This window comes from Rhincodon typus, chromosome 11 (genome assembly GCF_021869965.1).
Source record: "Rhincodon typus isolate 14 chromosome 11, sRhiTyp1.1, whole genome shotgun sequence".
In the NCBI taxonomy this organism is placed as follows: Eukaryota; Metazoa; Chordata; class Chondrichthyes; order Orectolobiformes; family Rhincodontidae; genus Rhincodon; species Rhincodon typus.
Genome location: NC_063342.1, coordinates 57,601,526 through 57,616,759, shown reverse-complemented (window position 1 = coordinate 57,616,759; position 15,234 = coordinate 57,601,526). Strand labels below are relative to the sequence as shown.

General features: G+C 36.5%; 1 protein-coding gene across 6 annotated transcripts in view; it reads left to right on the top strand.

Moving 5' to 3' along the window:
- Window positions 1-14,200, top strand: part of klhl15 (kelch-like family member 15) — a 24,842-nt gene extending 10,642 nt beyond the window's left edge. For 4 of the 6 annotated variants that reach the window (XM_020520801.2, XM_020520779.2, XM_048603374.1 and 1 more), the window contains 2 exons: window positions 3,422-4,133; window positions 9,670-14,200. In XM_020520801.2, coding sequence (XP_020376390.1) covers window positions 3,429-4,133; window positions 9,670-10,779 — 1,815 coding nt within the window. In that variant the 5' untranslated portion in view covers window positions 3,422-3,428 and the 3' untranslated portion in view covers window positions 10,780-14,200. Of the gene's footprint in view, window positions 1-822; window positions 1,398-3,421; window positions 4,134-9,669 lie in introns of all 6 variants that reach the window. The other 2 variants (XM_048603375.1, XM_048603376.1) reach the window with 1 other exon arrangement.
- Window positions 14,201-15,234: the final 1,034 nt, after the last annotated feature.

Genomic DNA, 15,234 nt, shown 5'->3' with positions numbered 1-15,234 from the left:
TAAGATTATGAAGGGAATAGATAATGTGGAGGCAGGGAGGTTGTTTCTGCTAGCAGGTGAAACTAGGTCTAGAGGGCATTGCCTCAACATAAAGGGAAGCAGATGTAGGACTGAGATCAGGAGGAACTTCTTCACCCAAAGGGTTGTGAATCTGTGGAATTCCCTGCCCAGTGAAGCGGTTGAAGCTACCTCGCTGAATGTTTTTAAGGCATGGCTAGATAAATTTTTGAACAGTAAAGGAATTAAGGGTTATGGTGAGTGGGCGGGTAAGTGGAGCTGAGTCTCAAAAAGATCAGCCGTGATCTTATTAAATGGCGGGGCAGGCTCGGGGGGCCAGATGGCCTACTCCTGCTCCTAGTTCTTATGTTCTTATGTTATACATTGTGCCCTGTGCCCACTGACCTACATTAATTCTCATTTCGACAACATGTCTATTCTAAAATTCTTATTTTTCTTTCCATAACCCTCCATGGTATCATCCATCTTTAAATATAATCTTCTTCAGCAATACAATAATTGGAGATGTCTGTGCTGTTAGAGCTCTGACCTCTTGAACTTTGCAGTTTCAGTTGCTGCTGTATTGGTGGCCATGCAATCAGCTGCCAAGGCTCGGAGCTACAGAATTTTTCTCTCCCAGCCGTCCCACTGTTTAGGCAAGCGTCTAAGCGGTGATCATAGATCTATACCTGAGCAGATTCACTGCCTTCAGAAGAGTGCAAAAAATTTTGGATAAGTGAAATATCTATTAAATTTAAAATACCAACATAATTTTTGAATTTAACAATCCTTTCTAACTCTGTATTCCATCTATCAATCTTCCAGATTGAGAGAGCCAGCAAGAAAACCAGCTTTAAAATATAGCAGCCAGGAACAGTCCTGGCATTTGTAAAAAGATCAATGGGAGCTTCACTTTGAATGTGGCAGCATTTGGAAACAAAGACCAACAAGTATTGGACTGAGGATAGTGGCGGACAGTAGCTGAAAATGTGTTTTTATTGTCAGAAACACCTTGCTCCTCCTTGCCTCCCCAGAATAGCTGTTTCAAAGCACCTGCATGCTGACATTGGTTGCTGTGAATTGCCTTCACTTTATGGGTTTCCCAGGTCCTAAATTAACTGGCTGGCAACTGTAAAATTCAAATAGCTACTGTCTTCACCTATGCAGTAATCTGGCGGAGTCAATCATCCACTCGTAGAACATGTTTGACTTTTGGAATTCTCATGTCATTGAATTAACTGGATTAAAATAAAGTCGGCTGTGTAACTAAAGCATGAAAACATCCCCCAGATAAGTATCTAGGTGTTGAAGATGGAAACCTATCCCAAGGAGTGCACAAAGCCCATTGCCGCGGGAAAAGCGGCAATTACTGCTTCATTAAATAGCTCCAAATAAGAAAGGTCTGTTTGAATTTAGCACTGATAAATATATGGTTAAATATTAATTTAATGTTGAGTGGGTTAGAAAGTCAAAGGATTATCTAACAAGTTTTGTTGTAAATGTTGAAACCTCTGACTAAAAGTGATTTTAATCACTGTGGTAACACGTCTCTATTTTTAAAACGAGATGTGTGTTTATTGTATTGTACTTTATTTCTGAAAGTGGGTTACAATGCAAAAAGCAATAATTTGCTAACTGTGTTAATCTTTGTGCTCTGTTGGATTGGGTAAAACCAAGGCTAAATTTCAGAATTCAATGGCTGTTTATGTGTAATTTTTTTGCGAAGAATTAAAGCTAGAAGCAAATACTGGACACTGATAGCAAATACTGAAAACAGTAGGGAATACTGTATCAACAATGTGCAGTATAAAAACAACTGATAGTGATGGTGAGCACCATAAACACTAAAAAGGTAAATTTTGCTGTGTTTCTTAGCTCTGGTCTTCCCATGTATTCTTATCACCTTCTCAGGATCTTGTATCTGTCGATAAAGTCACCTCTCATTCTTGCAAACCCCAGTGGGTCTAGGCCGAACCTGTTCAGTCTTTCTTTGTAAGTTAAACTCTATATCCCAGGAATGAGTCAGGTGGAACTTTTCTGAACTTCCTGTAACATAATTATATCTTTTTTCATCTAGAACGACCGAAACTCTGCACAGTACTCCAGATACGTGTGTACAGCTAAAGTAAAAGTTGCCTTTCATTCACCTAGCAATAATTGCCAACATTTTATTTCTTTTCCTTCTCACCAGATATACTTTATATGGTTCGCATACCAGCTCATCCACGTTCCTTGGTACCACAAAGCTCTGAAATCTTTCTCCACTGAAATAATATGCTGCTATTTTGTTCCTGCTAAAATGGACAAGTTCACAATTTCTCAGATTATACTGCATTTGTCAGATTTTTGTCTACTCACTTAACTACTATGTATCCTTTTGCATGCTCTGTACTTCCTCTTGACACTTGGTCTTCCTACCTACCTTAGTGCCATTGGCAAATTTAGCCATCATACATTCAGTCCCTCGACCTAGTCATTGATACAGATGGTAAATGGAGGTCCTAGCACTTACCCCTATGGCATGCTGCTGGCCACATCTTGTCAACCTGAAGAATACCCATCTATTTCTACTCTGTGGTTCCTGGAAGCTAACGCAGCATATGTTCTTATCTTCTGCAGTAACCTTTGATGTTGCACCTTATAAAATGTTTTTTTCAAAATGACCGCCATGTCTACAGATTCCCATTTATCTACATTGCTTGTTATTTCCTCAAAGGAGTGCCATAAATCAATCAAATTAATTAATTAAAACGCAAGTTTCCCTTTCACAAAACCATGCAAATGCTGCCTGATCACGTATGATTTAAATATTCTGTTATGATCTCCTTAATTTTTAGAATTTTCTACTTTTTCTGTATTTTACTAAGATAGAAGTTAGGCTTATTGACCTTTCATTTCCTGCTTTCTGTCTCTCTCCTTAATAAAGGTGTTAAGATTAGCTATTTTCCAATCCACTGGGATCTGTCCAGAATTCACTAGGTTTGGAAGATTTTGGTGCAAAATCTTGGTTTAAAAAGTTTCTTGAAGACTGGAAAAATACAGTTGGCCCTTGTGGTTTGATTGAATTGAGCAAATACAATGATTATAGGTGGCTATGAAATATAATGTTGCCATAATTAATTTATTTTCTCAGATAATGTTAGATGGTAACATTATCTTTGAAAACTGCAGTAATATTTGTGTATTAAGACATTTTATCTTTTTACTTAATGTTAAACTGGTATAGATTGTAATTTCTAAAACGTAGCTGCATTGTGCTTCAGAGGTTGTAATGACATGAGGACCAATATTTATGTTGTTTGGAGAGGGGAGTGATAGATGTGGTGAGCCAATTGTAGCCAGTATTCCTATAGAATTTCTTTCATGATAAATATATTAATTTTATCTTGTTCCACATTAAAATTAACTCTCTTGACTGTTTCAGGGTATTAATGGCAGGAAACGTGGATGTGTACAACTCTTCTGTTCATGACTCCTGTGTTTCTTCAGGGTTTAAAACCCTGTATGAAGAAGGATTGTTATTCGATGTCACGCTAGTAATTGAGGATCACCAATTCCAGGCTCACAAGGCACTATTGGCTACACAGAGTGACTACTTTCGAATAATGTTCACAGCTGACATGAGGGAGCGAGACCAGAACAAGATTCATCTTAAGGGACTGACTCCAACAGGTTTTAGTCATGTGCTTCAATTTATGTATTATGGCTCCATTGAACTGAACATGAGCACTGTCCATGAGATCCTGCAGGCAGCCATGTATGTCCAGTTGACTGAAGTGGTGAAATTCTGCTGTTCTTTCCTATTATCAAAAATCTGCTTGGATAACTGTGCAGAAATCATGCGACTCTTGGATGATTTCAGTGTTAATATAGATGGTATCCAAGAACAGCTGGACAAGTTCCTCCTTGAGAATTTCGTGCCACTCATGTCCCGAGCTGACTTTCTATCCTACTTGAGTGTTGAAAAGCTTTTGTCATGTTTGGAAAATGACCAATTAAGCCGATTTCCAGAGATTGAGCTTTTTGAGGCTGCGCAGGCCTGGCTGCGACATGACAGAAGTCGTTGGAGGCACACAGATGCCATTGTTCAGAATGTCAGGTTTTGTCTGATGAATACGACAAACGTTTTGGAAAAGGTTAGTATGTTTGAAAGCAGTAACCAAGAATCAACGTAGTTAGACCATTGTGTGCTCTGGGGAAAATATCATTGAGGGTACAAATACTTTTGCTCTAGCTTGCCATCTGCTATCTTTAGCAACTACTCTTGGTTTCTTTGCTTTTTCTTTCAATTTCTAGCTATTGCCTAATCTGTGGCAGCACAAAGCAGAATTCTTGTGTCAGGGTAATTTACAACATTACTGAAAAATAAGGTTGCAATTATATTTTTGTGTGACATTTGGTACTTTGATGTGAAAGTTTTTGGAGAAATGCAAAAATGATAGATAAAGTTGCTTTGGCCTGGCATGCCATAGAATTGATTCTTTGTTATTATATTTGGGGAGCAAGATAACCTTTTTAAATATTGCTCTAATACAAAATAAGCCTCTACACTTAAAAGCTCTGAAGTTCTACTAAATGTTTATTTTCAAACTTCCATCTTTGATACAATTTCAGTTGGGAATGGCAGCACATTTGTCTTGGATTCTTAAGCAGCAGCAAGTCTTTTGGTCATTGGTAGTCTGTGCATTCTACTTCATGTGGAACTGAGAGTGAATCAGAGTGATACTGGATCCACCTGTACTAGGAGTTAGTGTGTAACCTCAGTTAAAATAGAATGGGGCAGAAAGACCCATCGTGATCAGTTACAAGCCAAAGGCTCAGTTCATATGTTGACATTCACAAAATATCCTGTAACTGGCCTATCCATCGAGCTTTGGTTAGTTATCCAAACTTGGTGACTAGCATTACATACAATTTTGGTGAAATCAACATAAATTATTCGTCTAACTTTTCTTCCAGCAATCATTTATTGGCTTTGCTTTATTTTTCTGCAGTTTGCTGGTTGTCCTGTCTTTTTTTTTCCGGTGTACCTGTAGCAAGGGGTCCAAAGTGTGTTTATGTCCAAAATCTAGTTCAAACCCAGACCCAGTAGATAACTACTTGGCTGCAATTAGAAGTTTTGTCCCTACACATTGCAGTAGAGGATTGTGGAGTTATTTTGTTTGGATCTGAAAGCACCCAGCAACTGTGCAGAAGATGTTATCTGCCATAATCACCATCAATTCAGAAGAAACAAATTAAGATAGAAAACTCAAGAGATTTGAATTCAGGCAGGTCTTGATAGGGTTCATTCCTTTGAAGGTGAACTATTTACCCTTCTGTACTTGCATGTAATTAAATGCGCACACTTAATTTAGTACAGTTCCATTTTAGTGAGAAATGTCCTGTTCTGTCTCCTCTGTGTTTGTGTAGAATGATTGCAATGCAGTTGGTTATAATTTTTGTAAATGTGATAAATCTTGTAGCCAGAAAATACAGTGGAACACACTTAAGATCAATAATACTTTCTCAGGCCATGCAGTTCTTGCAACCAAGTGGACAGGTATTAGAATTGTAACTGAGTTGCCTATGATGAGACCAGAGGAATGCTCAGCTAAGCGTAACTGCAAGTTTTTTTCTTCCCTTCCTTTCAATTATCAGCAGCACGGTTGTAATCCGAGATGTAGACAAGTGGAAACTTGAGGCTTCATTCTTCTTCCCTTTACCCACACATCATCTTTCAGTATTTTGTGCTCTACCACATACAGCTGATGTTCAGTTCTGAGGAGATCCAATTTCAAGGCTTTTCATAAGCCACAAACACATCCACTTTTTTTTCTCTAAGTAATTTCTACCTTATATTAAGTTTTTTTTAAACTAGCAAGATCAGCCATGGTGACTTTCAGAAACTAACAAAACAACTTGTTAATCCAAAGACTTGCTCAGCACTTTATTCTTTATATGTTCAGTTGTGCTGTTTAATAAGGAGCTGCAGTTGTTTTACCCCATCGACCCAGCTGCTGATGCCTGTCTGCTGTTGTATTCTACTTCAATCTAGCCAAAACCATTGGTGAACAATTGGATCAACTCATAGGTTTTCTCAATCTGGAGCAAATTGTGCTTAAGTTGGTTCCACTGTATTTATCAGGAGAAGGCATTGTTTCAGATACTGTTTTTCCAAGTTGTGATTGGTGAGGTGGGAATGAGGGAAGCAGAGTTAATATACTAGTGTTAGTCTCTGTAACTGCTATTCATCTTGTATGTGAAAATGTATACGTTTGTGATGTTGATTTAATTACAGAAACTTTCTTGAGCAAAATAGATGTGTTTATTGTTTTTGTTTGGTGTTTTATTTGTTTGGTGGTGGGAGGGAAGGGAAGGGACAGGACACACACTTTTACTCTAATACAGCTCACCTTTTGCAGTAACACACCAGTCGTGTGGCGTGGACTGATACTCCCAGCACACATCAAAGTGTGGAGAGCATTTGTACTGGCGATACCAAACTAGCCTGTAAGTCTTTGTGTGTTTATTTGTACATAACAAGTGTAACTAAAACCCAGGTTTTTAGAATGATTGGAGCGCAATGTGCTGATTTGCGCAGACAGTATAAGATGAGCCATAACGCAGGAAGAAATACATGATGCCATAATTTAAAAATCTTAAATTAAGTTGGAATTTTCCTAAAATAATTATGGAGGATCTTTTTGCTGTTTTAAATTTTTTATCACCTCCCTACCTCCTAAATTAACCACTTGGATCAACCAGAGCAAAACACGAAGTAGTATCTCTGTGTGAGACTGACCAGATAACTTGAAGCAAAATCACAGCAAATTATACTTGAAATTGTTACAAATCTTGTCAGTTTTACTTTTGAGAAGACAGATATTACTAGATGGTATATGTTAACTTTGGTTGTGCAAAAATGCTTACGAATTTTTTGTTTTCTATACAGAAAATGATGTAATTTGGTGTACTAAAGTTAAGTTCTAACTAGGATGAAACAACTGAAGCTTGAAGCTAGCCATATTAATCCAGAGTTTTCACACTTTCTCAATCCCATCTTTATATTAATTGTGCTATCATATATTCACGGGTAAATAAATGATGTACAACAAAAATGAGCAATTCTGACTTTATGGCATTATTCAATAGTATCCTATCTATTCATGCTAATATGGAAGGATTCTTTGGTGCTGTATCATTCCAGCTTTAAATGGCTGCTTTATCTCCTTACCAACTTCTTCCATTTTGAATGCTCATATTGTAGTGTAATTTGTATAACCTGATCAAGTTTAAGCCTGATGGAAACCATAAGTAGCAACTTCTGCTGATTTAAGGCATTCTGTGCTATTACTGTTGCTCCTCCTAAAAAAAAACTACTTCCATTGATCCATGAGTTGTCTTTTTTAAGCTTTGTTTTCACCACGTCCAGATTTTATTGGATTTACTGCAATTTTTGAACCAGTAAAGTGCACATCTAAAGCTAGACATAAGAAGTGCTCAGTGCTGAGAAAAACTATCTTTAATGGATGAATGCAAGTGTATTTATGAGTGTAAGTTTTTTTGCACAGCTCTCTGTGGTGACTTTTACATTCCATATCTGCAACTATTTGTGATTTAATGATTTTATTTGTTTTCTTGAAAGCAGTCAGCCTCATCTTTTGAGATGTTAATGTACTGTAAATATGTGGCCCATCCCTCGGGGAGTTGCCATGCAGGTGTTGTGCTGCAATGCTCTTCAATGGACTGACTATTCATTGAAAGTTCTAAGATGCCTGCATTATCTTTTAACTTCTTAAGAGGAAGAGAGTCAGCTGCATTAACAGTTTTTTCAAAGGGAGAAAATAAGGGGAATAAAATGTAGGGTGCTGCTAAATGACTATTATTTTAAAAAGAGAGCTTAGTTTGTGAATTTGCCACATGGTGTGGGAGTAATATCAACAGACCAGGAGTATCACCACTTTGCTACCTGAACGGTGATTTTCCCAGCCATGAAACAGGAAAAATCAACTAGGCTTTAAGCTTTTACTCAATATTAAGTTCCCTTTGCTGAAGTAAGGTGACGACAAACATTATCTTCATTATGCTACTACCACTTTCAAATAGTTTGCCAGTGTTTGCTATTTCAGCTTATTGTGAAGTGTATGCACTTGGGTGAGGTGTAGGATGTCTGCCCTTCCATATAAACCATTCCCCAATGCAAATCCCTGCTGTTACATAAAAAAGGGGAGATATGCAAACAAGAAGCAATACCTTTTCTGCTTAGAATGAATCTTATGTATCATTATACACTTATCACATTCCTTATGTGTTTTAAATATTATCTTCCACAGTGTGTTGTGCATGTTACTTTGCCAAACTGTGTGTCATTACACAGTTTTGGGTGGAAAATCTATCCAAACCTATGCTATTTTGTAACATTCAAAAGATACCAAATTCAACTCTTCACTTATTCAGCAAAGAATTGGATAATGACTGCAGAAAGTTTTCTGTGAGTGTAATTATTTCTGTTGGAAGAAACGCACTGTCATTAATTGAATTTTAACAATATTTTCCTTTTTTACCTTAATATTTATAAATATCATAAATGGAATCACCGGCCATTTTGTTATTTATGAGAGTGAAGGGTGGATGTGTCGACTGCTGTATGTGACTGAAGTGTGTTTTGTGCAAGAAAAAGAGGAAAAACTTGCTAATCATGTTTATGTTAAGTATGAAAAGCTAGTCTCGGCCACTTTTTTTTGTTGCAGTACTACAACCTTTCTCTTTGCCTTCCCCCACATTATTGCAATCTTCTATAAGATGCCTTATATAAAATCTCCCATTGAGAAACAGTGTAAGCCTACAGTCTGTGAATTATAAAATGCTGGATCTCATATCAGTTTAAAATACCTAAAGGATGTTGTCATCCACTCTTGGTTGAATCCATGTGGTAGAAATGATTGTTGTACATTCAGTTAATGAGTGTGTCTTCAAATTAATTACATACTGTGTGCTCCTATTTAATGAGACCACTTAAATGTATTTCCTTTCCTTTCAGTATTAAATTTGTAGGGTAATTAGGAGATGTTCAGACATTTGATTTTGTTTTTAATGAATTTTCCATTCTGGCTTTCCTGTACCATAGTGACTTGACAGCTAAACCATTAAGAACAAAGCATGGCTGGAAAGTTAATAAATGTGAAATATTATTGTTGCTTATGTTTAGTTTGTCAAAAAGATTTTGATCCAGCTGTACGGTAATTTTCCCATTTAAATAGTTCAATATGAATTAAGTACTGAACTTCAGTCATATTAATTTGTAAAGTATTTAAAAAGAGCAACAAAAAGTTTCTGGAATGTCACTCCTCTAAACAGTCTGCAGTAAAGTATGTGTTGTGTAATTAGGTTACAATTTTCCTATTGTGTTTGTAGTTTACACTGCATCGTTACTGCTAACTAGTGTGAAGGCTAAATTTGAATTTTTATGCTAAAGTGCCAGTTGTGGTCTGTTCTAAAATTGCAAAACAATGAAGTCTTGGTGCTTTTGTATTAATTGCTGCAATTGATCATTTTATTGGACAAAGGACTTCATATAGTAAGTACTAACTATATTTGGGTTGATAACCAGAACTGAACTGAAGACTGGAGCAGTGATATTCTTATTGTTTAACTGCCACCATTTTATTATATATTCTTGTTTTTTCTCAGGTGAAACCATCTGAATTCTATCGCTACTCGCGACAGCTGCGTTTTGAGGTTGAGCAGGCTTTAAGTTATTTTCAGAATATTAATCAACAGCCTCTTCTGGAGATGAGATCCAACCGCATTCGCTCTGGCAAGGCACAGACTGCAGTTTTCCGAGGAATGATTGGACACAGCATGGTGAATAGCAAGATTCTTCTGCTGCACAGGCCAAGAGTCTGGTGGGAATTGGAAGGTCCACAAGTACCATTGCGACCTGATTGCCTTGCAGTAGTGAACAATTTTGTGTTTCTGTTAGGAGGGGAAGAGTTGGGCCCTGATGGTGAATTTCATGCCTCTTCGAAAGTTTTCAGGTATGATCCTCGACAAAATTCATGGTTGAGAATGTCTGACATGTCTGTTCCCCGATCTGAGTTTGCTGTTGGTATCATTGGAAAATATATCTATGCTGTGGCAGGGAGAACGAGAGATGAAACGTTTTACTCTACAGAACGTTACGACATTACACAAAACAAATGGGAATTTATTGATCCATATCCAGTTAATAAATATGGACATGAAGGAACAGTTCTCAACAATAAGCTGTACATAACTGGAGGTATAATGTCCTCTTCAACCTCCAAACAGGTATGTGTATTTGATCCCAGCAAAGAAGGGACTGTAGAACAGCGGACAAGGAGAACGCAAGTTGTTACAACATGTTGGGAGAACAAAGCCAAAATGAATTATGCACGCTGCTTTCATAAAATGATTGCCCACAATGGGAAACTCTATGTATTTGGTGGTGTGTGTGTAATTTTACGGGCATCTTTTGAGTCTCAAGGCTGTCCGTCTACAGAAGTTTATAATCCTGATACTGATCAATGGACTATCCTAGCATCAATGCCCATTGGTAGAAGTGGACACGGGGTGGCAGTTGTTGAAAAGCAGATAATAGTCCTTGGTGGCCTTTGTTACAATGGTCAGTACAGTGACTCCATACTCACCTTTGATCCAGAAGAAAATAAATGGAAAGAAGATGAATATCCAAGGATGCCTTGTAAGCTGGACGGCTTACAAGTTTGCAGCCTTTACTTTCCTGACTTCATATTGGAGCATGTTCGGAGATGTACATAAGCCAAGGCAGTGGTTACATTACACTAATCAACTGGATGGGAGTGTAGATCTTTAATGGATTTGGGTGAGAGCAAGTTGTGCAGTATTGAAAAGTATTCCCATTGAAATACTGGATGCCCAAAGAAGAAGCTGTGTATGTCTTTCCTGTGCATTTCAGAGGTTTGTTTTTTTGTTTAATTTGAATTAGTTGTAGTCTTTGCTAAAATCTGTAAAAGATTTTACATTTTGTTTCTACCAATTAACTTTAGAAACCTGAGTTGTTAATGGTGAAGTTTGTGTTTGTAACTGTACTTGACAATTTGACCCTTTAATACCCTTACAACTGAGCCTGGCATTCTCTATATTTGGTACAATTTCTGTAGAGCTTACCTGAATTTTTGTCAATTTTTATAATTTTTTTAGTATTTTCCTTTTAGGTTTCTCTCTTGTTTATAATTTTATCAACAACTTTAGCATGCCACTGAAATCTTATTTCACCTGAACTTCTAATCAAATTTCCCTGATTTCTCTTTCATGGTCCGATCATTTGTGCTCAGAATTATGCATCCATTGAGGAACAAATTCTTTAGGTCGGTTACATTATGAAAATATCCCAGTGTGCAGTTAAAGTTTAATGCAGGAGGCAGCAGACATCACACAAGATAGGAAAACTATTTCTGATAGGATCAGTGGGAGTCAAGGATGGTGATGGGGAAAAGGATACAGTCTGGAAGCTAGAACAATTTTATAGTGAATTAGATGATTATTTTGGCGAAATCAAACCTCTTGAAGGAATTATTGAGTTCCTCCTGTATATAAACCTGTGCTTAACAAATTTATGTTCACTTTTCATTGGCTTTAATATGAATACAGTCTTTTGTTTTTTAACTTTTATTTGTAAAGTAGAAGTTATATTTTTAGAGTTCTAGAGGACAACCCTGGAAACCAAGACTCCAGAGTGAATTGTATCTTGCAAATAGCTTAAACCATACAAGTTAATTTAAAAAAAGGATTGCTGGGAAATCCTTCATTAAGTCACTGCAATGTCTTTTGTATGTTAAACTTCTTCACCTTTATGTGAATGTGGGATTTGAGATGATTGAATAAGTTTTCAGTAGAATTACAGGATTTAGGTAAACCAGTCTCTCATTGATTTGAGTTGAAACTGTCTGGGTGGTGAAATACACTGGAAAGGCTTCTCTTTTAAAAAGAAAAAAAGTTCTGTTCTAAGAACAAAGCATTTTTCAAAATGCATGTAAATGTACATTTTCGTACCATCTCCATGCCATCACTTATTCTGGAATGAACAGTAGACTCTAGTTGCAGCTTTTCCTGGACTGAATAATTTATCTTGCACATTTGCAACACTTTTTTTTTTGTGACCTGCAAAGTTTGTTTAAACACATTGGACACCTACCATTTTAACCATTTGGAAACCAAAAAAAATTTCATGAATTTGATTGTAAAAAAACTAGATTTATCAAACAAAAATGTAAACGAATCAGGAAGTGTAAAAACTGTTGACATGTAAATACTGAATCTTATATTTCTCTGGACAAAGTGGATGCATCAAGCTTCTAAATGAAGTGTATTTAGTTAACTAAAGTCTTGAAAATTTGTGTTACAGAAATTAAAATATTAAAAATGATTTATCACCAACATATGCCATTGTTGTAGCAGTCTGAATTTAAAGCTTCTCAATTAAAAGATGACATTTGAAAATCAACTTATATTCATCAATTCTTTGGAGGTGACAGCTGTCATTAACCTATCCTCAACACTTCACCATGTATGTATTTCATGCAAGTCGGATACACCTTTTCCCAAAAAAAACCACCTTGCTTGTTTTAGAAATTGTCGCCAATACAGGACCATCTACTAGGCTGCACGGTGTACGAATTATCCCCGTTTTTAAAAAAAAAAAAAATTCAATTCTCTCTACTGAATAGTCTCCTTTTTATTCCAAGCCTTAAGATGAGGGTAATTTATTATAAAGATTTGAGGTAAGTATATATCTGTAGGATAAGGGAGTGGGGGGAGAGAAATTGAATCAATTCATGAAAATCAATTGTAAGTAAGACCTTGTGTTGCACAGAAGCATATGTAGCTAACATTTATGTGCCTGGAGACTTGATGGGATTGATAGGGACTTGATAGTTTAGTGGGATGGCATAATTTGTGTATAAGCCCTGTTCTGGGTTTTAACAAATTACCCAAATTTTAAAGACTTTGCATTAATCACCCAAAGGTATTTAGTTATTTAATTTCAATGGAATTTTGGTAATAAGAAACAGGGCATTCAGACTGTAGTCCCAGAGTTTTAAGTGCCTGCATTCACAAACTAAATGTAAGGTTAAGATTAGTCACCAAGAATTCTTTTCAGTAAATCATTTTGTTTTATTGTAATCAAAATTGTGGCGCTGAAAAGCACAACAAACCTAAACTTCTGTAATTCATTGTCAATGTTTTGAATAAAAGGGAGGTTTTTCTACATTTGAAACAGACTATGTAAGTCATAAACATTGGTCGGTTCTTGGACTGTTTCACAAATGCAGCCAATGAAGTTAAAATAGAACAAAGTATTGCTGTAACAATTTCTTTGAGTTTATCCTCCAACCTGAAACCTATTCATTTAGTCATGGGCCAGCTTGTTGGTGCTGAGAGCCACTTTTACCAGCAGGAGTGGGCAAGAAAGAGCGCTTTTAATCTAAGACAGACCCAAGTTAAAATGCATTTACATGTTAAATATTTGACTGAATGTTCATGCCTTATTTATATTAACTGTATATTCTTGCAAGAAAAATTGGAACCGCACTGCAGTACATAATAAAAATATTCAAATATCCACTTAATCAGTGCAAAAAAATTGTGACTTTTTAAAGCTGAAGATATTTGTAAAATTGTAAAAAGTGTTAAATAAAAGAGTTGACTTTTAAAAAGAATTCCTTCATTTGTCAATTTTACTTGAGTATTTGTATATTAATATGCTTTGACTTTATTTCTATTAAAGGTAATGCCAGAAAGAATCCCAAAAATGGTATTGTGAACTTGCCTTAATTTCTCAGTTTGAAGGAAAAATAGGTTTAAATGTATTTGTTTTCTATTAATGTATCAATGGATATATATGACATGATATTATTTTCAGAGATGGTAAAAGTCATCTAACTAAAGAACAAAAGTGTGTGAAACCTTTACACTTTAAATCTCATTAAACAAATGTATGAAATTGAATTAGTATTCTAGTGATTTTTCTCATAACCACACTTTGAATTTTTTTGACAATCATTGTCAAAAAAGCTTTGACTTATGCAAATGTCCTTTTGTAAATATTGTTTAGCTTTTGATTAAACCAATTAAGTCCCTTCATCCATTTAAAAATGTTGATGTCAATGTTTCACTAACATTAAGGAAACAATTTTTATTAAATGTCCTATGTATTTACCTGGAGTATGTTTCTTTGTGAAATTTATGGTGTTGCTCTGTAAAATAAAAATATTATTTTATTTGCTACAACAATGATAAGGTGGATTTGTTTTTACCTGTTCAGTAATTCCTTCCATTTTAAGTACTTGAATCATAGAATCCCTACAGTATGGAAACAGGCCCTTCAGCCCAACAAGTCCACACCGACCCTTGGTTCATCCCATCCAGACCCATCCCCCTGTAACCCATCTTGGCTACACACCCCTGAACACTACGGGCAATGTAGCATAGCCAATTCACCTAACCTGCACATCTTTGGACTGTGGGAGGAAACCGGAGCACCCGGAGGAAACCCATGCAGACATGGGGAGAACGTGCAAACTCCACACAGACAGCTGCCCAAGGGCGGAATTGAACCCGGGTCCCTGGTGCTGTGAGGCAGCAGTGCTATCCACCGAGCCACCGTGCCGCCCTTGAACCTGTGGTAATTTACAGTAAGTCTCAGTTTTGCCGAATAAGGTCTTGTTCAGCTAAACAGGAATTATAGTTTGTCGTGCCTTTCAAAAGGTAACACACTATCAATCTTTTGGTTGTTGCATCATTAAGACCACAAAGGTCTCATTGTTGATCTTTTGACTTGATCTAGCTAAACTTCCCAGGGTAGTTCAGTGGATCTGAAAGATCTCATGTCAGTATTTGAAGAAAAGTAATAACTTGTATTTATATAGCAGCTTTAGAATAATGAAACATCTGAAGGCACTTCACAGGAGTATCAAAAAATATAATGCCAAGCTGCGTAGCGAGATATTAGGTCAAATAATTGGAAGATTGGAATCTATCTCTCTGATCAAAGACTTTTGAGGAAAGGACCTCCAATACCTAGGCCATTGAAGGTATATCCACTGATGGTAGAACGATTAGAAATGGGGATACTCAATAAGTGCAAATGTCATGGATCGTTGTATAGCTGGGGCCAATTTGAGAGATTGTCCATGGAGCAATTTGAAAACAAGAATGAGAAATTTAAAGTCAAGATGTTGTTTAACTGGAGCC